Source organism: Rousettus aegyptiacus, unplaced genomic scaffold (genome assembly GCF_014176215.1).
Source record: "Rousettus aegyptiacus isolate mRouAeg1 unplaced genomic scaffold, mRouAeg1.p scaffold_m13_p_3, whole genome shotgun sequence".
Classification (NCBI taxonomy): Eukaryota; Metazoa; Chordata; class Mammalia; order Chiroptera; family Pteropodidae; genus Rousettus; species Rousettus aegyptiacus.
Genome location: NW_023416306.1, coordinates 85,026,702 through 85,054,239, shown reverse-complemented (window position 1 = coordinate 85,054,239; position 27,538 = coordinate 85,026,702). Strand labels below are relative to the sequence as shown.

Here is a 27,538-nt window from a genome sequence, read left to right as displayed (position 1 = left end):
GTTCTTATGGCACTTACAGAATCTTTTGGATCTGATCAAATGATTTTAGAGGAAAAAATAGGATTTGTAAGCACACGTGGCGTTATGTTTTAGTCACTTCCAAAGACTGGGATTGAATTTGCCAGAAATGGGGAGACTGAAATAATTGCAGGCAAGGATTATGTCAACTAACTTCACTAATCTTCAGTTTCTTCATCTGCAAAATAAAAGGGCAGACTAGAGAATCCCTAAGGTCTCATTCAGCTCCAAAATTCTGATTTGGCTGCCTAGCAGTTCTTACTGCTTTAGCTCAGCTACTCCATCTAGTGTCACTTAGAAAACCACCACCAATTGTCTTGCTACTGACTGATGAGAGCCACTAAAGAGACTGGACATAACTAACTGAAGACAGGCTTGAGAATCAAGATATCAGAGTAAGGGGCTGAGGGTGATTATAACTCACACTGACATAATGTTTACTATGTGTCAGGCACTGTGCTGTGTGGCTCATTTATTTATTTTCACAACAAATCTATGATAATGGTACTAATAACAGCCTTATTTTGCAGATGAGGAAACAGGGCATGTAAAGAGAAAGTAACTTGCCTAATAAGTAGCAGAGACAGAATTCAAGTCCAGATACTGGCCTACAAAATCCATCTTCTTAACCACCACACTTTCCTGACCCTAGCTAAGATTATGGAATATTTATCATGTGCCCGGCACTGTACCGAGAGGCACTGTACCTCACTTGATCCTCTCAACAAGAGTATGATGTAGGCACTAAAATACCAGTTTTTCAGATGAGAAGACGTAGGCCCAGAGAGATGAAGTAACTTGGCTAAGCTCATGTAGTTAATAAGTGGTGGACACTGGATTCACACTTCAGTATTTAGCCATGGTGAAGGGAACAAACCAAGACATGCATCAAGGCTGCTGCCACCTCTCTAGATTTTTTTCTCCCATTTTTCCAAATGTCGTTGCTTCATTATTCTTGGTACAGAAAGAGATGATGCAAGCATTGAATGCCAGACAGTTTTTTTGTTTTGTTTTGTTTTGTTTTGTTTTTGCCAATTATCTGAAGAGCCAATTCCTGAATTTCAAAATTTCCTAATTCGATTAATGGATATGCACGCCTGTACTCCTTTTCTTGGTCTCTCTTGCTTCTCATTGGGAAGCTATGTTGTCAGGTAAGTAATGTAGACCCGAAGTGCCACCGGACATTTATGAGCACCCCCTTAGGGATTCTGCATCATCATGGTTTCATCTGCCACTTTTACATAAACACTTCCCGACTACATCTCCATGCCTCACCACTCTCATGGCCTGAAAAATGCATCTGCCTTCCTGTTGCATTGTCTTCTCAAACTCAAAATTCAGTATGCATTTAGCAAATACTTTCCAGCACTTACTATGTGCCTGCTACTTCCAGCTTCTGGTCATCTTGGGGCTGGTTTTTACTGATTCCTTTTTGTCTTGATTATGGATCACACTTTCTAATTTCTCCACATGACTAATATTTTTTAAATTTTATACTGGACATTTTGGAAGATGAATTCTGCTACCTTCTTCCAAAGCATGATAGATTTTGTTCTAACAGCCAGTTAATTGGCTGGACTCAAACTCCAAATTCGGTTTCCACTAAGATGGATAGCAGCTAAATTAAAGCTTCCAATTGCTGCTTTCTGCTGGGCCCCTTGAGGTCTCTCCACATAACGCATGTGTAGTTCAGTGATTAGTCAAAAATTTGGGTAGAGTTCATAAGCAGATTTTGGTCTCTCTCCTGAGAGGTTTCCACTTTTCCATGATTTGCCCCATCACATTTCACTCCTTAAGTTTTCGCCTCTGACTCCCCTGGCCAGTAAAACTACAGCTTTCTGCTTGAGTTCTAGCTGCCCTTCACAGTATGGAATGGGGACTGCACTCAGGGAGAAAAAATGCATAAAGTACATCTCGTCCACTGCACTTCACCTCTCTCAGGATGACTCTCTGTTTCTACTTGCTTTTAATGCCCCAAGCTCTCTCAAAGTTATTTCGTATATTTCTCCCAAATTTATACATGTTAACCATGGGAGGGTTAATTTAACACAAGCTTCCTCATCGCTAGAAGAATAGGAACTGTTCTGTTTTCAGCTCTCCAGAATTCCCACAGAAGAATATTTTTAATGGAATAAACTTTACATTCACACACTCTTGACATGTCTCTCTTCTCTCACCTAAAGCCCGATGGTTTTTACTTGTGTATCCAATTAAGTTTAAAATTAAGTTTAAGTAAAAAAAGATAAATACTGCTGGATAAACCATCCAAATAATATTTAAAATAGAATTTAAACATAGAATAAAATTAAAATTCTTGATTGTGATCTCAAATGCCTTACACCAGAGGTTTCCAACCCTGAGGCCTAAGACTGGTACTGGTCCATGGCCCATTAAGAACAGGGCCCACAGAAGGAGGTGAGTGGTGGGTGAGCAAGAGAGGCTTCATCTGTATTTGCAGCTGCTCCCCAGCACTAGCATCACTGCCTCGGCTCCACCTCAGATCAACAGCCTTTAGATTCTCATAAGAGCAAGGGTCCCTGGTGTCGGAAAGGTTGGGGACCGCTGCTTTACACGGTCTGGTCCTATATAGAGCTCCAATCTCATCTCTTATTATTCTCTTCCTAATTTATTATCTTCAGATAGCCTTGCTGTTCCTGTTATTTGAAATGCTCTTCCCTCAGATAGTTACATGGTTGCTCCTTCTGATCATTCAGGTCTCTGATCATATATTGTCTCCTCGGAGAGGCCTTTTCTGATTAACCTTAAAGACCAAACCCTCTCTCCCATCCCAATCATGTTCTAACATCTTATTCTGCTTTACTTTCTTCAAAGTACTAGTCACTATCTGAAATTATTCATTAATTTCCTTGAATGTCTGGCTCATTGTCTGGCTCCCCACTAAAAGATAAGAGCCAAGAGGGAAGGATCTTTGTATGCCTTGTTTGCCAATGAATCCTTAGTGTCTAGAATAGTTTGCCTGGCACAAACTATGTTTAATAAGTATTTATTGAATAAACAAATGAAGAATGATATGAGAGGTATTGAGGTAAAGCTAACTTTTTCTCCATTAAACTCATCTGGTAGTAAAATAAATTAAGATAACAATATATTATGCATAAACAGTATTATATAAACTATAAATATCCTATATTTAAAATAAAGCCAGTGTTTTGTTTTACTTTACAGCAGTAAAACATTACACAATACATTATAAAATCATATGAATCAACAAACTATATATTCTCAATTGGTAAGAGGGAAAAAAACCTAACTGAAGTGTAAAAAAAAATCAATCAATCAATCAATCAATAAAGTACTGTTAGGGCTGTTAAAGTTGTATAACATGTAGAAATGAAGTAAACTCATGGCAGTGAAATTTGGGGATAAGGGGGTATGTAACATTCATTATGGTTTGCATTAAGGAGATAGGCTGCTTCGAATCTCAAGGAACAAGTACTTACTGATAATATTTAGCTTCATAAGATTTACAACTTAATTTTAAAACATAACGCTCTCTTAAAACATTAAACAATCAACTAAAATTCAAGCAAAAGCAGCATTAATAATAATGCTATGTGTTTACACAATCATTGTCCAGGCTCACAACTTCTATTAATATTTCGTTTATTTTATTATTATTCATATTAAAACGAAGTCAGACATGAAATTAGCTTTGGAAGGAAATCACTTTGGTGTACTGTTTAAACCTTCGAGGATAAAGTGCATGCAGGTTCTTCCAATCATGCAGAACTAACAAGACATGTGAGGTGTAAAATAGACATTTATTTTTATTATTTTCCATAGAAGACCAGCGTTATAATTATAAGTTGCTCAGAAACCATTTTAACAAATTACTTCATGGTAAAAATTGCCATAGAAATTTTCCTGTTGAATAGCAGATGGATCAACTGAGTTTCACATGCTTATTTCCCAAATGTAGAATTCAATAAAGTGGTGTCAATAGAGGAAAACCTAATTCTTAAAATGGGGATATGTTAGAAATATAATACTTTTTTTGCATGTTAATAATTTCAATCTAAATTAATCAAGTTAATTTGTTGTAGTAGGAACTGATGCAAATAGATTTCATTAACAAGATAATCTAAGTATATGAAACTGTATTTAAATCGATTCCCTTCGAACGTTTTCTATAAGAGCCGTTACTTCATGAGAAATGCTCGTGACAAACTAATGGACAAACTAATAAATAAATAACATAGACAATAATCAAGGGTAAATGTCCTGGCTTTACCCAAATCATTTAATAGTGTCAGACTTAGTTGTGTTCACTATTATTGCTCTTTATCTTCAAATTATTTAGAAGAATGACATTCTAACTCATAATTGTCAAATAAGACCTATTTGAGTGTTGCTTCTGGGAATATTGCTATTGTGATTTTGTTTTATAACTTGATTTCCAACAAAAAGATTTTTTAAAAAAAATGTTGAAAGGAAGGGGTGGGAGTTATGGCCAGGATTATCTTCATTATCTTGGCAGGCAGGTAAAATTTTGCCTTAGAGCTAAACAAATTTTGTTGATACTCAACTGTCAAATTATCTTGAAGTGAAAGATTTGCAAGAGCAAAGAGATAATTATGTGAGCCAAGATTTGAAAACCTACAGCACATCAAATTGTTTGGTGTGTTTTTAACAGGTCTCTTCTTTCACTTGCACAGCTACATAAGACAATTCACTCTGTTCAGTCTCGACATCCCAGTCTGAATCTGTTTCTGAGTCTCTGGGGCAATGTCAAAAACAGAAGAAGTTCTAGACCATAATTCATCAGCCTGAGTAGCTGCATTACACAGTTGTTTCCCAAACACTTTCACTTTGGCCTGAATACCTGAAAGAGAAAAAACACAATTACCTATGAATTAGACCTTGCTTTTCATATATCTTTCATATACAAAAGATCAATTCAATTGATTAATCAGTTGAAGAGTCAAAACATACCCACACTACGGTGAGGGGGGCTTTTCAGAGAAAATTGTATACTCTTATGCACTGAGCCTTCTTTACAGTGAGTAGGTACTGAAGTGACATCATTAGATTGACTATCAGCATGGGCTTGTGTTTGTATAACTTCATTTTCACATGTAATCCAAAATTATAAATCACAGGAGAATTATATCAAAGGTAAGCCTACCTCATATGGTTCTATCTTTTGAAAGTTACAAGTAGTAAAAGAGCATAGATAATACTTTCCGAGGTCACTAGGAAGGCTGGAATTTGAACCCAGGAAATGCTCCACAGTCCAAGTTCTTAAGGATTCTGCCATATTGCTCCTAGCTATTTTTAAATCAGAAATTGCAAAGCATTCTGGCCAAGCAGAAATCTATAAGCCTTTAAGCTCTTTGCTTACAACCCATTATTTTTTCCCCAAAACAACAGTTGGCAGAGTTAATGCTACTAGTAGTAAATTATTAGATATCATAGCAGTAGTGTTATTCTAGAAAACCAAATAATCAGTCCTTTATACCTTACAGAGAAATATTTAATAAGATAATATGATTGGCTTTAGTGTTTTTATGCTTTCCTGAGAAAAATTACATGAAATGAAAGTTTGATTTGTCGGGGAAGTAAGAAATAGAAAAAGAAATTTGGATACTTAGAAGGTAACATAAGACTGAGTACTTAGAAATTATGTGGAAGAGGCTAAGAAAAGATATCTGAGAAATATAAGGTGGTCTGTGGGAAGGAAAAATAAGAAGCAATAGAGAAATGGTAACAAAATTATAGTTCTTTCCAATTTTACCTATGGTACTAGTAGTAGCAACTGCCTTCAGATCTCTGAAAAAATATTTTGGTGGGCATCTTCAATTACTGTAATGCAGGCTATTAATACCCAAGTTGAAGAAACATTGTGAAGAAACTTTTGTGAAGAGTCCCTTTGTAACACGAATAATTACATTCGCTATTGCTGAAGACCTAAAATCTTGTCTTATCTTTATTTGTGTTTATAAAATTATGACTAAATTCCACTGGCTACATCTATTTCTAAGCCAAGCATTATGAAGTCTAGAATAAGTATATATTCCTTTACAAAATAGATATATGCCTGATAACGTGGAGTTTTAGTAATGTAATCAAACTTTTAAAAGTAATTTTTATATTTTATCACTGAGAAAATTACATCATAGAGAGAAGCAAAAAACAAACAAGAAACCTCTACAAATTAGTCAAAATCTTATCATCCAGAGTTAACAACTTTCTATATTCTATATCATAATTTTATGACTACAAACAATCTGCTGTACAGATATACTATAATTTATTAAAACCATATTATTGGAAATCTTTAAACATAAATCTTTTGTGTGCGTATCTCATTATTTCTTTATATTAAAAGTTAAAAAATTAAGCTGCAGAATTTCCAGGTATGTATTAATCAACTAGAACATGAGTGAAAAGTATAACATATAATGTTAACTATAGTGCCAGAGGAAAAGAAAGAGGAGCAATATTTGAACACGTAACATCTAAGAATTTACCAAAATGAGTAGAAGGCATTAAAACTTGTTTTACAAAAGCATCATTTATATTTATCAAAATAAAAACAAAGGAAACCATATCTATGCATATTACAATAAAACTGGAAACCAAAGAGAAAAACAGAAACAGCCAGAGGAATAAAGATTTATTCTCTTCAAAGGGGCAACTTAAGACATAGTAATGCCTAAACCCTATGGGTACAAAATATTGAAAGTAAAAAGATATAAAAGTATGTACTATGTCAATACTAATCTAGAGAAAGCTAGTATTGCTATATCAGTACTATATAACTAACATAGCTTCAAAATATATAACACAAATATATAAATTTAAAATCGCAGTGGATGATTCTTAACTAATACAATAAGTAGACAAAAATTCCATAAAGATATAGGAAATTTAAACATGTTTGATAGATGTACGGAGCATTGTAGCCAACTGCAAGGACACAAATATATCTCAAGTGCATATCGAACATTTATAAAAACTGACCTATGTTAGGCCTAATAAAAGCTTCACTAAATTTCAGAGATTAAATTCACATGTTGTATAGTCTCTGTACACAGTGTAATTGACCTTGAAATCTATAACAAAAATATAACTACAAAATTGATGTATGTTTGGAAAGTTTAAAATATACTTCTAAATAACCAAAGAACAAAAGATATAATTACAGTGGAAGTTAGAAGACATTTTATATATCTAAAACTTGTAAGATCTGGTTAATGCCTGCTTAGAAGGGAATTTATGGTCTTAAATGCACATAATAGTATAGAAATATTATTTAGGCTTGACTAATTTAGATTAGAATTAACATCATACAAAAATATTACACAAAATATTTCTAATATATCCCCATTTCAAGAGTTTTTTGTTTGTTTGGTTTTTTGTTTTTCCCCCTTATAATACCACCCACCTGAATTCTGCATTTGGGAAATAAGCATATGAAACTTAGTTGCCTCATCTGCCATTCACTATAAAAATTCTGAACATCAATGATCTAATTTAACTCCTCAAGAATTTAAGGAAGAACAGCAAATAAAGATTTAAAAAGTCGAGAAACCAAGAGTGAACTGTAATGTAAACTCAGGACTTTGGGTGACAATGATGTGTCAGTGTAGGTTCATCAATTGTACCTCTCTAGTGGGGGATGCTGATGATGGGGGAGGCTACAGGTAATCTCTCTACCTTTCCTTCACTTTTGCAGTGAACCTAAAACTATTCTAAGAAAATAGCTTGAAAATAATTTTTAAAATACTGAAATCTTTTTAAAAATATAAGCAGTTGGGCAAAATTGGAAATATTTGGTAATTCAATATTTTGTATTCACATAAGCAAGTTAGTTATCCTTAACATATTCTTTGCATGAAATACCACATCTGAATATATATAGATATGTGTGTTAAATGAAGTTTTCATTTTTTTAACAAGTCTGATTAATGAAAAAACAGATATGAAAAGGTCTATGTTAATCATTTATCTCAGTAATGTATAAATCTAACCTGTTAATTAAAAAAAATCAAAGCTGAAAAAATAAGTATATGGAAGAAATAATAAACAATATAAATGAAAAAGAAAAATATACCAAAGAGATCAAAAAGGCAAAGTTCATTTTTTTGCAAAGATTAATAAAAATTGCTAAACACCTGGTGAAGCAAATCACAGAAAACACAGAATAAAAAGGCAAAAATTACTACAGATCATACAGATTTTTAAAACATAAAAGATTATCATGAACAATTTTGTCAATATATTTTAAAATTTAGATTAAATTAATAAATGTTTAGACAAATACAATTTATCAAAATGGATGAAAAGCAAAACAAAACAAAACTCTGAATAATCCTATAACTATTAAAGAAATTGAATCCATCATTTAAAATCTTACCACGAAGAAACCTCTAGGAATAGGTGTCATTATCAGTGAATTCAAACACATATTAATACTAAATTTATTAGTGAATATATAATGCCAATTTATAGAAACTTTTCCAGAGAATGATAAAAGATGTAACAACACCAGGCTGGTCAGCATAATCTTGATACTAAAACCTGAGAAAGGCATTTCAGACAAGATTGGGCATGTTCAGGGTGTTATGGCTGTAAACATGAGGAAGGAATTTCAAGAAAGAAAATATATAGACTAATTTTATTCATGAACACAAATGGAAAAATCCTACACGAAATTTTAGCAAATCAAATTAAGCAATATATTAAAAGAATAATACACCTTGACCTAATTGGGTTTATTTCAGTCATGCAAGTTTGATTTGTATTTCAAAACCAGGCAATATAATTCACCATATTAACAGAATAATAAACAAAATATATGATCATTAATAACTTCAGAAAAAGCATTTGATAAAATTCAACATTACTTATGATTTAAATTGCAGCAAAAGCAAAAATTAGAAAACATTTCTTTATGATAAAAAATAGCTACAAAAAGAAACTATAGAAAAATCTTATCAAATCATGACATATTAAATAAAGTCTTTCTCTCTGAAAATAGGAATGAGAAGGGGTCCCCATCACTTCTTCTGTTCCCCACACTGTACTGGAGTTTCTAGTGCAACAGGAAGAATAAGAAATAAAAGCACGAACATCAAAAATTATTTGCAGATTTTTTATACATGTAGAAAATCCAAAAGAATCTGCAAATAATTATAAAAATAAATGAGTTTAACAAGATTTCTGGATACAAGGTCAACAAAGATGAATTTATCTACATATATTTATAGAAAATAAAAATTTAAATAATACTAATTATAATAGCAAAAACAAAAATAAATCTAATGACCTCCATATAGAATGCCATAAAATGTTTTTAAGGGAAATGTAAAAACCAAAATAAATGGAGGGATACACTATATTAATGGATTGGAAGAATCAATATAGTCAATGTGTCCTTTCTCTCCAATTCGCTTATAAATATGATGCAGTGCCAATCAAATTCCCAGTAGATAATTTGTGGAAATTGATGAACTAATTCTAAAATATACCTAGAAGTTTAAAGGGCTCAAAATAGCCAAGACATTCATGAAGATGAACAAGGTTAAGAATTATTGATTCTTAACATAAGCTACAATAATTAAGGTGCTGTGATAATGATGTGAAGACAGGCAAATAGATAAATGGAACAAAATAAAAACTGTGGAGAGGACTGGTCAAGATGGTGCAGAAAGTAGATGCTGTGTATGCTTCCTCTTGTTATTGCATCAGAAGTATAACAAAACTACAGAGCAACCATCACTGAGAGACACCTGAGGTCTGGCTGAACAGAAGTCTTACAACTGGGAACATACACAGGTCACCTTGAGACTGGTAGGAGTGAGGGAGCTATGAAATGGCAAGGTTCCACAACCATGTGTGGCAGTTGAAATTCAGCAGGGTTATCTTGGTTGCAGAGCCCCCTCCCCACACTGAGGAATGAGCGGTCCCAGCCCCACACTAGGTTCCCAGCCCAGGGTTCCAGTGCTTGGAAGAGATATCCCCACAATCTCTGGCTTTGAAAAATCAGTGGAGATTGTGGCTGAGTGAGGCTAAGGGCTGCAGGAGTTACAGGCGTTCCTTTTGAAAGGCCCGTATGTGGACTTACTCACTGACGGACTCACTCACTCTGAGCTCCAGCACTGGAACAGCTGCTCAAAGAATGCCAGAACATATGGGGAGACACTGAGTTGTCAGGCTTCAAGGTGAGGGCTGGAAGGTTGGCTTTCTTTCAGACAGAAGTGTTGGCAGTATCCATTGTTCCTTTGTTGAGCCCTCCCCACTCCAATCGTGTAGATTCAGGCGGTGCCATATCTGAGTCTCTATCAACCTGGATAACACAGGTCGCTCTGCACAGGTAATTACCTAACTCTGCCTCTGCCAACTTGCGGGTCCACCCAAACTGCCTCCAGTGGTTTATTCCATACAAATGGCCTGTCTTGGCTCATGTAGTGGACTTTCTTAAGACCTCTCAAATGCTCACAAAACCCAAAGAAGCAGCAGCTGGCCTCAATATGCCCTGTACCTCTTGCTGCCCCAAGTTCTGCACTAGAAGAAGCTGGCCTCAGTTCTGGGCTTGGCCTCTTGAGGCACCTATAAGCTCAACATGAGTGGCAGCCATCTGCAGATTGCTTGGTGACTCTTACTAGGTAGCCCCAGAAATGTGCAGGCTGAAGCCGAACTCGGCCTGCAGCTGGACCCCTCCCAGGAAGCCTCTGGGCTGGCACACCCAGTTTTCTGCTTAGACCAGAGCCACAGCACCACCCAGGGTAGTATCTGAGGAGCACACACCCAAAAGGTAGACTGGGCATGTACCAGAGCCCTGCTAAAGTGAATCCTGTTCTGTAGGGTCATCCCTTCACTGGCCAGTCCTCACAACCAGTTAGCCCAAGAGTCAATACCTCCCATCAAGGTGCAAACAGCAACCAAGGCTCAACTATAACAGGAGGGTACCCACAACCCACACAAGGGACACACCTTGAGCACTTTGCTCAGGTGACCAGGGAAGATTGTGCCACTGGGTCTCACAGACCACCTACTTCATAAAGCCACTCTACTGAGACTGGGAGACTCAGGAGTCCTATCTAACATATAGAAACAGATACGAGGAGGCAGCCAAAGTGTGGAGACTAAGAAACATGTCCCACATGTAAGAACACCAGGATTCTCTAGGTCAAGTTAGATAGGAGAGGGAAGGATTGTGACACAGGAAACATGTCAAAGGCATAAAGGCCTGGGTTTCCATAGCATATGCTGTTTTTGAGTTGCCTAGTGCTTTAGGGGGCTCATATTTGTTACAGAAAAAGAGAATAGAATCTCCCCACTCTTTAATAATGCTAACATAGAAACATATTTCTGCCAAAAATGGTATTATTTTATTGATATTATACTTATTTTATCTGTAAATCTGGCGTATACCATTATTCTTTACTAAATTAAATAGGCAAAATACCAAAATACTATTTAAAAACATATTAATTACTGAATGATTATCTCTAGCGAAAGGCCCTGGTTGGAGCTGGGAGAGGGCAAGGCTAGGGCAAAAGGGTAGGAAAGATATTTATTTGTTTAAAAAATTTGTTTTCTTTTATTTTTTATGGTGACATTGGTTAATGAAATCCAATAAGTTTCAGCTGTACACTTTAACAATATGGCATACCCACACATGCGTGCACACACACACACACACACACTGTACGTTCACCTCCCATAGTTATTCTTTCTGTCACCACATATTTGACAAAAAAATATTTATATTTCACTTGATATTCTTTCATGCCAATTTAACTTTGTATAATGTGTATGCAGGACCTATTCAAATGTAGAAACAGACTTATGCATATATAGAAACTTGATTTATGACAAAGTTGACACCGCAGGGCAATAAGGAAATGCTAGTCTTTTCAATGAAAGATGTTGAATCTACATGGGGAAAAATGAAACTCCGCCTCACATTCACAAAAATCAATTCTGAACGAGCTGTGGATCTTAATGTAAAAAGTAAAAATGGTAAGTTTATAAACAACAATGTTGAATGCTTTAAGCATTAAACATACAGAAAAAGATGGGTAAGTTGGCCTACATTGAAATTAAGAAGTACAGTATATCAAAAGACACTAATAAGAGTAAAGAAGCAAGCCACAGTAGGAGAAGATATTTAAAACATATTTAACTGACAAAGGACTTGTAGCCAGAATAATTTAAGAATTTTAAATCAACAAGAAAAAGACAATCCAACCGAAAAATGGGCATATCATCAAAGAGGCTATCCAAATATTCAATTAACATTTGCAAAGGTGTTTTCTTACTAATTTAATTTACAAAACGAGAATGTAAAGTAAACCATCACCACACACCCTGCAAAAGAACTTAAATGTAAGACTGACAATCCAAGCGCAGACAAGTATGTGGAACAATCAATATAAACTCTCATATGCTACTGGTAGAGCGTACATTGGTACAAGTACTTTAGAAAACTACTTGGTATTATTTAAAAACTTTAATATAATACTGTGTACCGGTAGTTCTAGGTAAACAACCATCAGAAATGTATACCCATATGAAAAGTGCATGTATACGATTGTATATAGCAACATTATTTATAATAGCCCTCAAATGGTAACAACTCAAATGTACTACAGATTTAAAACTGTTGGTGTATGTTCATACAATGGACTGCTTTGTATGATGAAAAACGAATTACTGCTATATGTAACAGAATGGTTGAATCTCACAAATATGTTGAAGGAAGATGCCAGACACAAGAAATGCTACAGTATGATTCTATTCATATGAAGTTCAAAAAAAAAAAATCAAACTTGCTTCCTCTGAGGAATTGGGAGGAGTTGGGACTGGGGTGATATAAGGACTCCTGGGTTGCTAGTAATGTTCTATTTCTTTGACCTAGGTAGTGGTTATACATGTTCGGTATGTGGTAATTTAATAACAAGATTTGTGCACTTTCTTGTATAAGTTTAAAAACGTAGTTCAATTAAAAAAAAAAGATGCAGATTGAACAGTTAAGGAAAAACAATAATCATTGCTTTGTGAAGCAAAATATCAGACACTGTTCCTCAGAATGTGCTTTCTTCCTTGGAGGTGGCTAATAATCTTTCCTCAAGCTCCCTAAAGATAGGTACATTCATGCTTATATTTATCTACATATAGCACCAAGTACCCAGAATGGTTTGCAATAGCCCAATAAATGTAGAATGACTGGAAATTTGATTTTTAGTCAGTTGGTCCTAGAATTGGAAAGAAAAACAGTGAGTGGAGTTAGGAGCCAGTTGTGGCACAAGCAAACTTTCTTAGCAATGTTATTAGGCTCTCAATCCAGACCAAACCAAAATTTATTACTATCAACTCTAAATAAATCTTCTACTTTTACCTTATATACTGTTAAACTACTATTAAAATTCATACATAACTCCACAAGTATATTAACGTAATATGGATTATTAGAAATGTTGGCTGGATAGAATTACTAATTGGAAAACAGATTTGATCTCTCTTCTGGATTTCTCAAGTTAGCCTTTGCTATATTATAAAATCTTTGGTTGTTATATTAGACTGACTTTTCTTCACCTCAATTTTGATTAGGTGGTATTATTATGAGGGAAAAAATGGTGTAAGGGTGTGTGACACAAGTTTATCTTTCACTATATATTTATGTATAGATGTACATACATGTGCTTGGGTAAAGGGTGGGTAGGTAGTGATGGTGGACACATGGTTCAAGGAAAGGGCAGATGTTTTGAGTGGCATATAGCCCGGTGGGAAGGGAAACTGGCAGAGAATCGAAAGTTCTATCGTAGCACAAAAAAATGTTCTTATAGTCACATACTCATTCCACAAATATTTACTGAATTCCTTATATTTGCAAAATATTGTTCTAGCTACTGGGAATACAATGAACCCATCAGATATGATCCCTGCTCTCACAGAGCTTACATTCTAATGTGAGAAACAAACATTAAGCAAACTGCACAATTATTTCATGACAACTGTGATGAGTGCTACGGAAGTATATGTGCTACATGATATATATGAAGAATGAGAGGCTATAATTAAGAGATCAAAGGTGAAGGATGTTTGAGCTGGTTTTTAAATAAAAAGACTTAAGTAATGATGATGATGCGGAACGGGAGTGGTATAATTCCAGGGTATTGCACAAAAAAGGTCAGCGTGACTGGTGTACAGTGAGCAACAACAGTGGCCTTGGATAGAACAGGTGTGGTAGGTGAGGACAAAAAGCACGCAGGGACTTACAGAATGTGTGAATAATTTTGTTCTTTATCCTAGTAATTGCAAGATGACATTAAAGGGTCTTAAGCAACGACCCCAATGTTTAAAGCAGGTTAGTACTGCAGAAAGAGTTTTGGTCTGGCAATGAGATCTAGAGCAAGGAAATTATCAGTCTCCTGCAATGGCTTCCTTATTCATAAACTGTGAATTTGAACTAAATGAGCACTCGGGTTTTCTTCAGCACTAAAGTTCTATTAAAATTTTTATATATTCAAAGCTAAAATGTCAGTTACAGGTCACTTAAAACTTAAAAATTTTTTTATTACAGTTGACATGTTAGTTCCAAGTGTACTATATAGTAACTAGACATTTATATATCTTACGAGGTGATCACTCAGATAAGTACCCATCTGACATACAGGACACTTTTTGGTGAACTCTTCTCATTTGTAGAAATGAATCCCTTTTAAATCCAATTAAGTGTCATAATCTAATCTACGTAACAGTGATAGGGCTGACCTTTCATTATCTCAAAGAAGGCTAGGAAATCTTTAAGATGGAAAGTGGGGAAGAAAAAGTAGTGACCAGATGCAAAACAAGTGTAATCAATACTTATAAGGATAAAGAAAGTAGGCAGATGAAGGCTAGAAGGGTAAATTCATCTTACTAGAATCGTTTAATTTAAAGGAAGCTAGTAACAGTCAAGAGGAAGTTTAGGAGTGGGAATTGTTTAACAGCAAGCACCATCTTCAACAGTAGCTCTCTAACCCCCTCTCCCCACCATTTGACATATACCATTGACATTTCCTCAAGCTTGTGTAATTATGTTATGAAAAAAGTTTAAAGCACCCAATTCCTTGACATTTGCTCAAATAAAACTTTGTATTTAAAAATTCTGGAACGGAAGTGTCGGCGACTTTACAACCTGAAGGACAATAGTGAGTGCTTGTTTGCATTTTCGGAGGAGTACATAGGTGTTAATGCTAAATCTTGGAGATCCTTTAAAGTACACACGTAATTTTACAGGTAAGACACAGGAAAACCTTCGAGGTGAGGTGACTTTCCCAAGGAGATACTAAGTGGAGAACCCAGCCACAGTCCGAAAGTCCTTCCACAACCCTTGGTGGGCTCCTGGTTGTCCTTTTACCTATGAAGCCGCAGCCATCTTCCCGGCTGGGAGGAGTGCATACGACTCAGGATGCTGGGCGACCTCTCAATGCCTGACTGCCTGCGGCTTTCCTCGCTTCTCAGGGTCGCCCGCTTGGTCTCCTTCCTCTCCCGTCGTAGGTGCTGGGGAGGACATACCATGCAGGGTGGGCACGGCGCCCGCCATGAGCCCCAGGCGCTGGGAGAAGCGCAGGTTTTTCTGAATCATCGAAGAGACGTCAAAACAGGCCAGAGCGAAGTGGTCAGAGCGAAGTGGACCGAGCGGTCATTGCCCCCGTACCAGTCGGCGCGGCGGCCCCGCACGAAGCGGCCCCACAGCAACCGCACGGCCCGGGCCTCGGGGAAGCGGAACAGAGACTTCCCGGACTTGGTGGTGTTGCCGCAGTGGGCGGCCACGCAGCGGGCTGGCACAGTGGTGGCCTTTGGAGCGGGTCAGCGGGATCTTCGGTCCTGCGCGCGGCAGGTGACGCCGCGTCGCGCCCGTTTCCTCCCTCCACCTCCGGCCACCGGAAGTGCGGAACTGAGGCCCCAAACGCGAGGGTTCCCGGCTCTAGGATATCTTCCTCCTCTACTCCACGGTCTTCCCTCAAGAGCAGTTGGCTACAGGCAGAGAATACAAATTTCGCGCGGGCTGAGCTGAGGTGGCCCGTAAAGAGGCACGGACCGGAAGTGGTGGTTGTCATAGCTACTGAAGTGGTCAGCCTCTTTCTAGTCTCATCCTCCTTCCCCTTCTCCCACTGTTTTTTTGAGGCCAGGAAAATCGAACGAGGAAGGGCTGACGCACTGGGCCCCCACAAACATAACCAGATGCTTTAATGACTGTGTCGGCCGGGAGATTTGGGAGAGGACCAGACCGGAAATGGTTGTTTCCATAGTAACCCCTGAGCGGGTTGCCTGGGAGATGACCCCTTTCGGTCTCTCTGAATCTTTGCTATATCGTCACTTCTAAGGCCGATCTAACAGATCCTGGACTGTCTCCTGCCATGATTCCCGGAAAATACCGCTCTGTTTCTGGCCGGGCTACGAACAACGTAGGTTGGGTCTGCTACTTTCGCTTTCTTTTCATTCGTATCGTCCTTTCTGTCTGGCGTCTTTGTTTTAGGTGATGTATTATTGAGACCATGACCTATGAATCTGCTTAAGGTATTGTCTGAATGAGGCTTGAGATTTATAGACTGGACCAAGGCATTTGGAGGGTTTTTAATATTGTATAGTGGGTACTCAAAAGACTTGTCCCAGATCTGGGCTTCCCAGAAGGTGGAGCTGGTCTGCTGTGAAAGGCCAAGGTTCGTCTAAATTTCTTAAGAAAATAATTTATTAATAACAGCTTCCGTAACCTCCTTCACCTGTTCCATTGAGGTACTTACTTAGGCCTGAAATGGCAAGTGTCAAAATCCTTAGATGCTAAGTAGAGGGCTAAATTGCTGCAGACATTTTGGAAAATAAATCACAATGAAACCTTTTAATTCTTAGTTGTGATTTTATTTTTTCCAACAAATCCTCAGAACATGATCATATGCCAGATACAAACAAAAAACAAACATTCTGTTTTATTCTATTTTTTTTGGGGGGGGTTGTTTATATCTTTATCCTGTACTATTTTGGGGAGGTGTGTGTGTTAAGAACATATTTTATGCTTTAATTTTTACATTGCAGGTGAACTGTGGGCTTCATCTGGTTATTCAAACATCATCCCTTCCTGAAAAAAACAAAGTAAGAAATAATAACATGATTTAAAGAGTATAACTGGAAATTTTAATTATATTTATTTTGGTCTCCAATCTAAACCTAATTTTTATTTTCTACCTACGTAAAGCCAAAAATCCTTTGTAAAAAACTGAATCTTATTTCACCAGTTGGAAAAGGTGAGGTTTTTTTTTTTTCCCTTGACATTTGAACATTTCTTAAATCAGAATCCTTCTTAAAATTGATGGCACATTATAGTTTAACTGGGAAAAAATTTCTTTCTTAGTAATGGATAAAATGATGGTATATATTACTACTAATGGAGTCTTATAATGGATAAAATGTGATAATTTAGGGGGACATATCTATACATTCCATTTAAAATCAGGGGAGAAAAATAGATTAGTAGTGGAAGTATATTAGGTTTAACTATTCAGAACTTAAGATATGAACATGAGATTCTTTTTTCCCAAACAGTTTACGCATAACATCTCTGATATTTCCATAATTTCTGGCTTTTGGTTTGATTTTTGAGATTCGTGTGTTTTTCTTTCTCTCCTGTTTCATCTTAGCGCTCGCTAACATATCCACCTCCCATACGATTGTGTCTCAAGATACAATATAATTTTTTACTGTGACCAAGTTGTACACCTCCAACCATCACAATTCAGTTTTTTTCCCTAAAGAAAATGTTGAATAGATGTCACTGGAGGAACTCTTAAGAAATGGGCAAAATTTACAGATAATAGCATGAGGAGGGTAAATAGGGATATGAAGAGGGGGGATGGAAGGACACCATTAGTCAAAGAGGCAGCAGTTGATTACATTATATACATGAGAATAAATACTTGGCAACTAGAACACTTGATCATCTTGGATAAATAACAGTTAGCTAGATTAATTGAAAATATTCCCTATTACCCTCCAAATGTATTCTCTCCAAAATTTTGCTAATTGATTTCACTGGATAAATCCTATTCTACCAGTGTGTTTCTAGGAATGATGTGCTTCATCCAAATTCTTTTCAAACAATTCATTTTCTCTTGTAGACATACGTTCTAAGAAAATACGATTAGCTTACATAATTCATAAGGAGATAAAGCAAATGCTATTTTAAAATGCATATTTATGGGTTTTTGTGGTTAATTATGACAAGTTGTTTGATTTTTTAAAAATTCTATCAACTAATTTAAAACCAATTTAGAGAAGTCTCTTAGAAGCTTTAGATATAAAATTTTACTATTTTGTTAGGTTATAATTGGACTCTTAAAGAAATTCTAATAATAAAAATTGATTTTTTTTCCCAACAGAATTTAGTTTTTATTGTATGTTTTTTGCTTTTATTTTTGAGAAAATGATTCTTTTAATTATCGTAATTGTGGTGAGGGTTTGGAGGAATTAGAAGTGCCTCAGACTGGAGCATAGTTTCATCTGACCTTTTGAAATTGACTCTGTGTGTGTGTGTGTGTGTGTGTGTGTGTGTGTGTGTATGGTAAAATACACATGACAAAATTTACCATTTTAATCATTTTAAGTTATACAAATCAGTGGTATTAAATACATTCACAGTGATGTATAGCTGTTAGTAGTATCTAGTTCCAGAACTTTTTATCACCCAAAAGGGAGCCCCTATACCCATTACGCGGTCACTCCCCATGTTCCCTATCCCACTCCAATGAAGCCACAAATTTACTTTCTCTCTTCGTAAATCTTCTTATTCTCAATATTTCATAAATGGAATCATACGGTATGTGACATTTTGTGTCTGGCTTCTTTCTTTCAGCATGGTGTTTTTTTCAAGGTTTATCTGTATGTTGATCAGTTATTGCATGTTGTTTTATAACTATATTACTTATTGTTAAATTCTTATCCAAATTTTTTTTTTCTCAAATAACCTTTTCTCTTTTTAGGTTGAATTCAGGCTAAATAAAGAAACATCATCATTTCCTGGTCGACTCTTACAGCATGACCTTGAAAGAAACTATTCAAGTAGGCAAGGTATTGTCAGTGAGTAGAGATCATATATTGTTTATCTTCGTTGGGTAATATTGTTTAATAATATTGATTTTCTAGATCCAAATAGACTGGAATTAAAATGAAATGGTTAATTGGTACCAAATTGATTTGGTATTTGTTTAAATCAGAATTGATTTTACATACACAGCATAGTAGAGTCTTTCTAATACAGAAAAAGATGTTATATTTAGTTTGAGGATGGGCTATGTACAAGAAAATGGGAAAGAATCTTTCAAATACTGTATAAGAACTTGGAAAAATGGCTAATTAGGGAACATAGATCTTTAGGAAACAGGGAAACAGTGGGAAGAGTGGAAAGTTAAAAGTGGAAGGAAACAGTCTCTTTCCCTTATTAACACATATAATTATAGATATTTTATATCAAAGCCCTTAAACTTTAGTGTGCATCACCTGAGATCTTGTTAGGAATGCAGATTCTTAGTGCTCCCCATGCTTTTTTCCCCTTACCCATTCTGATTTTGTAGGTTTTGGGTGGGATTTGGAAATGTGCATTTAAATAATTCTCAAATGGTTCTGATGGATTTTGTAGATCTTGAGTTGTTTGTGGACAACCTTTTAAAAAATACTGCTTTATATGCCCTGGTTATATTGCTTTATTTTTCAGTTTAAGGAGATATTTCCTATTGTACATTTTAGTTTTTATTTGGTTGCTAACAATTGTTTGCTATCTGTAATGTGCTAATATTAAGCACTACAGAATCCTTATATACAGTACCATCCCTACCTCTTAGAAGTTTGTATGAGAGGGATGGTCAGTATATACCTCTCTAGATTGTTCATCTCATTACTGCATGAACATGTGGTGATTCTGAAGATTAGATTAGTTTTCCTTTTTTGTTTCATTACTTCTGGACCTTCCTCTTAGGCTCACATCTAATCTGACATGATTTTTTCTCTTTCCTATATCCTACACTCTTGTCTTGGCCTATTGCTGGACGTGACATCAACCTAACTGTAGTTCCACAGTGCAGGAAACATCTGTTTTGCCTTCTTTGGTTTGGTTGATTACATATTCATCGAGTATGTACTGTCTGCCTGTCACAGCATTAGGCACAGAGTTATAGATGCGAGCCTGGAAGTTTTCAAGTAGGATTTCTTAAGTTTGCATTGTGAATTTCTTTCATATTTTTGATAACAATATCTTAACTTTGTTTTCTAAATTGCATCAAATGTAAATATTTTCTCAAGCTATTCTCAAGTTAGAGGAGAAAGTTGGTATACATATTTGTAGATGCCTGGCCAGGTAAATTTATTTAAGTGGGAAAGTATTACCTGATATTTGCTAATGAGGAAATAATATGGAGGCACTGAATTTTGTGATTATGAGAGATAAATAAGGTGTTATATATAAATAGTGACCCATAAAATACAAATGAACTCTTTAGGGAAAAATAAAGCTATTTGTTTTTCATTAAAAGCTTTTATTCAAAATCATTCTCTGTGATAGGCTACTCACTTGTTATACCTGGTTGTTTTCCAAATGTGCCTCCTCCATAGTTTCAGACAGTTTCATGGAAAGAACTCCACATAGTGTATAGCAGTTTTCTTGACTTTTGCTTACTAGTCTACTTCCAAAGGCATAAAACTTTAGAAAAATTATAAGTAGCACTCTATTAGGAAAAGTGTGGGGACCTCTATTTAATAAATGGCATCCTAGGGGGGAGGGAGAAAATAAAAAAAAATAAAGCGCTAATAAACAAACAAACAAACAAACAAACAAATAAACAAATAAATGAATAAATGGCATTCTGATACCCAATCATCACAACTTTTAATTTTTTTCCATTTTTCATTATGAATATATATATATATATATATTTGACTATTAAAAAATTCTGATTTGAACTGCGTGGGTCCACTTATATGTGGATTTTTTTTCAATAAATATACAGTCAGTGCTTTGTATTCCTTGGTTGCACATCTGTGGATCCAACCAACCCTGAATGAAAAACAGCATTTTCAATCTGCTCTTAAGAAGCTGTGGATGCCAAGGGTCAACTGCATGTATTGTTCTAAGCCATTTTATATAAGGGACTTGAGCATCCCTGGGTTTTGGTATCTGCTGAGGGTCCTGGAACCAATCCCCCACAGATATTGAAGGACTATTGAAGATTTTGGGGAGTCAGAAGTTAGACTTTGATTGCATGGGGGTTAGCACCCATTCCCCACTTGTTGTTTGACATAAATTAACCAGTAGTACTCTCAGTCCAAAGTAAAGAAACTCTATGTTTTAGTTAGGCTGATTTTAAAACTTGGTATGTGATTTCTTTTAGGCTTTCAGATTATTGTTGAGAGTTAACCCCTGTATCCTTGAAATTTTGAAAGCATCAGGTATTCCAGGGACCACTATATAGTAAAATCTCAGTTAACCAGGCCTTAATTGATTAAACCCCTTAATTAAGAATTCTAAAATGTGTATATAAGAAGAAGAGACAGTGCTTGTCTCTTAAGATTGTGATAAATCACTAGAAAATCTAAAATCAGGATTTTGGTTACCGAAACACTCTCAAAGGCAAGGCTGAGTGGACACATATATTTGACCACATACTGTATTATCCAGCCAGCCACCCATCCATGCATTCAATTCATCCATCTTTCTTTCCATTCATTCACTCACCCATTTGTTTACCCAGCTATCCATCCATATATTTAGGGTTCAGTGCAGTGAAGATTCTTACCAAATGTAGACCATTATGCCTCTAAATACATTGAGATCCTAATTATGAATGAATTCATAATTCAGCATTTTAATACTGAAACGCAAGAATTTCTGATTTTTTTAACAGAAATAATATATACAAAATAGATTTCCAATTAAGTCTTAGTAAATTGGAAAATCGATTAATTTACTGATTGTCTACTGAACTTAGATTCTTCCAAGATTATAAAGGATGCAAAATGAGGTCTGTCTCTCAAGGAACTTATACATTTAATTGGGAAGCAAAGGACTACATATCTGGTAAATTCAATAGTGATATATGAAATAAACAGGAAATATTTCAATTAAAATTTTGGCATATAGTAATGTAGTTTATATGTAGTATGAAACATTCTATGTATGTGTAGGTGTTTGATATGCACATATCTGTGTATATGTGCGTGTTTATATATCCACGTAAATATGTAGATGCTTCAACTACAGATCACTCTGATTCTCAGTCATTTAAATGATCTTTTTTGTTGATTTTAAGACTTTTCTATTTAATTAGTCTCATCTCTTGCTATTTATTGTAAGATGTATAGCACACTGATTATTATAGTAAGCTCATCATTTGGATAGTGATTATGACTTCTGTATATAATAGGAGCCAAAAAAATGTGAAGATAAAACTTTATTTACTGAATGTAAATAAAACTTATTTACTATTCAATTTCTGTCTCTACATCCAAAGTCTTATAAAGTTTAAATTTGCCTCTTAAATTGAGAATTGGCTTGAAGTGTTCACAGAAGAATTTTAAAAACCAATCTCTGATACTAACAAGAAAAATCAAGGTTGTCTGTTGTTCAGAGTTTTTCCTTGATCGTCTTTAGCTGATCAGTTAATCCTTAATCGGTTAATCTTTGGATAGTTTCTGTTTGTTTTGATTTCCAAATCAATTTATTGAATGATGGTTGCTTGGGTATCCTGCTAGCAGCTGGTCATATCTCAAGTCCAGTTCCTTGGTGAACATCGTGTCAATTCTGAATGCTTGTACTCTAGAGCATCATTATTAGTTATCTTGATATTTTATGATATTCAGAAAAGTGGGATGTGAGCAATGGTTATTTTGTTCAAGAAGCTAGGTATGTGATACTTGGAGAAGTTAGCAAATACCATTGCTTTCTAGCTCTTCAATACAATCTATATGGAACTAAGGTGTCATCGTATTGTCTGACGGCCTCCCAAAGATTATGTTAACATCCTAGATTTGGTTTCATCTTTTGTTTGTATTGGTCAGTTTAAGTAGCAGAATTCTGTGGTAACCTTAGGTTCCATTTTACTGCTTATCACTCCCCTCAACATCAGTTGCCGCTTTCAGGAAATTTTCTCCTCGTAGAAGAAGATATAGTAGAATTCCTCTGGTGTTCAAACTATCACCTTTGACCCATTACTCCAATTTTATCTCTTTTCTGGATATTCCAAGCATCTCTTCTTGACCATTCTACATTCTTCTAGGTCTTTAGAATATATCTTAATATACTCTTCCCCCAAACCCATCTATCTGTAACCATCTTCTTTAAGTGAAAAATAACCGGACACATTTATATGTGAATATATTATTAGGTATTATTTTTTATTCTGTATTTTGTTTATGTTCTTCTATATAGTTTATTAATTTCATACCGGTTTGCCCACTAGATTGAAAGCTACCTAATGGCAGGAACAACATCTAACCCAGCAGTCCCCAACCTTTTTGGCAGCAGGGACCAGTGCTCCTATGAGAATCTAAGGCCTGATGATCTGAGGTGGAGCTGAGGTGGTGATGCTAGTGCTGGGGAGCAAATACAGACAAAGCTTCACTCGCTTGCCCGCCACTCACCTCCTGTTATGTGGCTGGTTCCTAACAGGCCAAGGACCTGTACCAGTCTGAGGCCCGGGGGTTGGGGACCCCCGATCTAACCAACAGCCCATAAACATAATAAGTATATAAGATTTATTGACATCTACTTTGGTTCTGCAATATTCTCTATTAATAGTACCTGATCATACAAAAAAAATATGATGATGTGAGGTTTACATTTGCTATCCAAAACTACTTTCTTTGTATATCCTTTAGCAAAGTCATGTGTTTCGTAGCTTTGTGATAAACTTTTTGATATTTTGAAGGAGATGGAAGAGTAATAAGCCCTTCGCCTCGTAATAAATCATCATGCATCTCATCCACAACAAACGTGACAGAACTATGTGGGCTGGAAATGAAAACTACCATGAGCTCCTTATCAGCATTTGGAGATTCTTCCATTCAGACACCTTCAAAGTCCAGAATCCGGCAGGGCTGTCATAGTGCTGGCCCAAATGTATCTGGTAATGAGGGACTATCATCTCAGTTATAAGAGAGTTAAAATTTAGTATTAGGAATCAAATTATAAAGGGATAAAGATAGCACCCGAGTAGTTCTGTACTTTCAACAAATCTGTAAGGCAAGAGGAAAATTATTTGTCATACACAGAACACATAGCTTAGGTCTGAAGAGGAAAGAAACAAATTGAAATTTAGTAGTTAATTTCAAATATGGAGAGCTATGGAAACTATACTTCCTAGAAAAGGTATTTGTAGGTGCCAAAGTTCTCCAAATATAAGGTGACTTCAGTTTTAAGGTTTTAAAGGCTTTTCTTAAGTAATTTGTATATCATTTTTAATAGGTGATCATATTAATTTGGTGAGCTCATCAATGCCATCATTTCCCATTCTCCACCGTTCTTCTGAAGAGAAAATTCTTTACTCGGACAGGTTGACCCTAGAAAGGTGAGGACAATTTCATTTATTTTACTTTTTTGACTAAAATACTTAGACATGGCACAAGGTTTGAAAGATTTGAGTCTCTGTAATGCCTCTTGTTCTCCAGCTATCCAGTTCTCCTACCTACTAGGTATAATCACTGTTACCAATTTTTTATTCATCCTTCCAGAGGTATGGGAAGGAATTTTAAATCTATTTAATGTAAAAGGGCTTGATTATACTCTGAAAAAGTACTAAATACTTCTAAAATATGACATCGTTGAAAATGGATTTTAGGATAGAGAAAACAACTTTACCATATAGTCCTCGTACAGGCTTCTGGGCCCTATCTAGTTAAATTCCCTGTTACCTCACTGGCCTTGCCTCCTCCTAATCTCCTTCACTCACTGTGCCTCCTTGAATACACCAAGCACGGTTACCTCTCAGGGTTTTTGTACTTGCTCTTCCCTCTACTTGGAATGCTATTCCTCCACATATCTGTAGGCTCACTCCCTTCCCTCCTTCAGGCTTTTACTCAAATGCCATCATCTCAGGGATGACCTTCCTTGGTTACCCTTCCACCCAGGTATTCTCCAGCCCCCTTCTCTGCTTTATTTTTTTCCTAGTACTTATCACCCTCTAATATATTAAATATTTTACCTATTGAGTTTATTATTTGTCTCCTTCTACTAGAATAGCTCAACAAACACTGGGAGTTTTGTTCAATTCTGAATCTCTTGCACCTAAAACAGTGCCTGGGACAGAATAAGCTCTCAATAAAAAATTTTTAAATGAATGAATATATTTAGGACTTGATCCCCATCTTTAAATCCAGGAAGGTATCTGCAATACAGTGGTGGATGAAGGATCCCAACCCTACTTTGTTACTATAACCAGCAGAGAAACTATCTTGGCTGTGTATACGTTTAGCTTAGCAGTGCTCATTTAACAGCACATTTTTAAGCAAACTTCTTAACCTCACAGTGCATACCTGACAGCAAATTGTCATGGATCATTTATGCTTATATGTGGGAGAAAGCTCTTTGGAAGGTGTAACGTGTTTTGTAGGCAAAATAACACTTGAGGGCAGTAACTGTCATGATATCTTTGCAGTACTGTTTTTTGAAATTCTAATGCTAATATTTATAAGTTTCACAATATCATTTTAGTGTTTTGAGGGATTTTGTGATAATTTTTATCTCAGTCTTTAAAAGTTCAGCCGAGAATAGTACATCAGCCCTTTAGTTCCAGGTTATATGAGACTAACAGGAGCCAGTTTTTATAAGATTGTGGCTCCTATTAGATTTATAACAAGTTAGGCACTTGTATTGTTGCTTGGGGTGACTTAGGCAGTTATGAAGATGATCCTTAGCACATGGGCCTCTGGGGTGAAGAAGCAAACTTTGATCAGGTGGAGATATGCTTAGCTAGGAAGGTCAGGACTAAGGAAATTGACTCAGATTCAAAGGCTGGTTTTCAAATGGCAGGATCACAAAGATGTCATAAGGTTAGGCATAATTTGATCAGTATCAGGGTGTACAGTCACAAAAGCTGTGCTAGCAGCAAGACACTCAGGGATTATTATTTGAGAGCCAATGGGCAACAGCAGTGATTTTCGAAGGGAGATCTGCCATGCTGCATTTTGTTAGCTGGGAGACTGCGGGGTCAGGAATAGAATCCAGCCCTGAGGAGAAATGCTTGGAAGAGCTAGACTCTGGCTAGCCTGGGAGTTAGGGTAGGCCTGGAATACCAGGATGGCAGCCTACCGGCATCAAGTAGGAAATACAGAGGCAAATGCATGGACTCCTCAGTAATGGGATAGAAGGTGTAGAACTCAGGGATTATGTAGGCATAACGAACTCTCCTGGAGGACACTAGGGCAATAACCCAGTGTGTGTTTGTTTGCTTATTTTTCTGGATGACAGAGACTTATGTGGTTAAGGGCTATACAAGTGAGCCTTAGAGTACGGAATTAGTCACTAATTTGAATTCCACAGTGACATATTTAAGTGGTGGGTCGGAAGTTATTTTTTTCCCTTAGTGATAAGTGACTCAAAAATTAGATGAACTAAAAGCTGGGGGTAACAGAGGAAGACTGAAGCAGGAAAAATGAGACAATTTAAGTTTTTTCCTAAGCAGATGTATAAAGATATAAATTTTAAACCAGAATACTTATAACTTATTAATTTATAATTTATAAGACAGAAGTACCAAAGAAGGTAGTATAATTGAGTACACGAAATAAGCACACATTAAAAGAATTAAACTATTACCTAATATTTCTTACTTTTCTTCTTTTTAAACAATTTTTTAAGGGTCTGTATTTTTAAACATCATATTTTTGTCAATGATTAACATTCAGTTATTTTCTATGCTAATCATTTTTTTCTCTATATAAGGAGGATTCTGATCACTTCCACAGTTTCACTTATTTTTGTAGCACTGATTTATTTGCTTTAAAGGTTACATTAACTTGATTTTTACTGAAAGGAAATATTTTTAATTAATCTCTCAGTTATACTTGTTTGCATTCCGATCAATAGAACTACATTTTCCATGAAGACTCTTGAAATTTCAGAGTAGAATCATTTCTGTCTGGCCGTTTTATTACACTAGTAGAATTCTTAAAGGGCCCTGCACATATTTACTTCATATGTAATACGTTATAACTTTTTGCATAATGGAGGTTTATTGCTTTAAATATATCTAAACACACATATTGTTAAGGTTTCATCCTACCCTATAACATTCTAAATGTTCTGCAAAGTTCAAAGTTAGTGTTAAATGTGTAAACATATACTTAAAGTCTAAGCTTCTGCAGAAATGTTCAATAAAGACCACTTTATCATTAGTGAACTTTAGAATGAAATTGTCTTTATCAAGGTGAACTGTAGATGGCTGAATTTCTTGCTCTTTCTATGGTATCATCCAGCTCAAGAGGCTATGATTCTATGAGAGACCATTTTGTATGTTTTTCTTTTTTT

The 27,538-nt window shown here is 35.8% G+C and overlaps 2 protein-coding genes across 7 annotated transcripts in view; one reads left to right on the top strand and one right to left on the bottom strand.

The window, feature by feature from the left end:
• Nucleotides 1-3,680: 3,680 nt before the first annotated feature.
• On the bottom strand, nucleotides 3,681-16,119 carry THAP10 (THAP domain containing 10). The gene is given in 5 exon segments (XM_036239094.1): nucleotides 3,681-4,766; nucleotides 4,769-4,861; nucleotides 4,972-5,123; nucleotides 15,396-15,534; nucleotides 15,692-16,119. Coding segments are annotated over 5 exon segments (888 nt in total). The 5' UTR covers nucleotides 16,095-16,119; the 3' UTR covers nucleotides 3,681-4,665.
• Nucleotides 16,120-16,143: 24 nt separating this feature from the next.
• Nucleotides 16,144-27,538, top strand: part of LRRC49 (leucine rich repeat containing 49) — a 128,495-nt gene continuing 117,100 nt past the window's right edge. The window contains exons 1-5 of one of the 6 annotated variants that reach the window (XM_016126942.2): nucleotides 16,144-16,442; nucleotides 17,068-17,124; nucleotides 19,008-19,095; nucleotides 23,943-24,140; nucleotides 24,479-24,581. In XM_016126942.2, the coding sequence (XP_015982428.1) occupies nucleotides 16,395-16,442; nucleotides 17,068-17,124; nucleotides 19,008-19,095; nucleotides 23,943-24,140; nucleotides 24,479-24,581 (494 nt within the window). In that variant the 5' untranslated portion in view covers nucleotides 16,144-16,394. Of the gene's footprint in view, nucleotides 16,443-16,499; nucleotides 16,555-17,067; nucleotides 17,125-19,007; nucleotides 19,105-22,017; nucleotides 22,094-23,942; nucleotides 24,141-24,478; nucleotides 24,582-27,538 lie in introns of those variants that run through there. The other 5 variants (XM_016126941.2, XM_016126943.2, XM_016126944.2 and 2 more) reach the window with 5 other exon arrangements.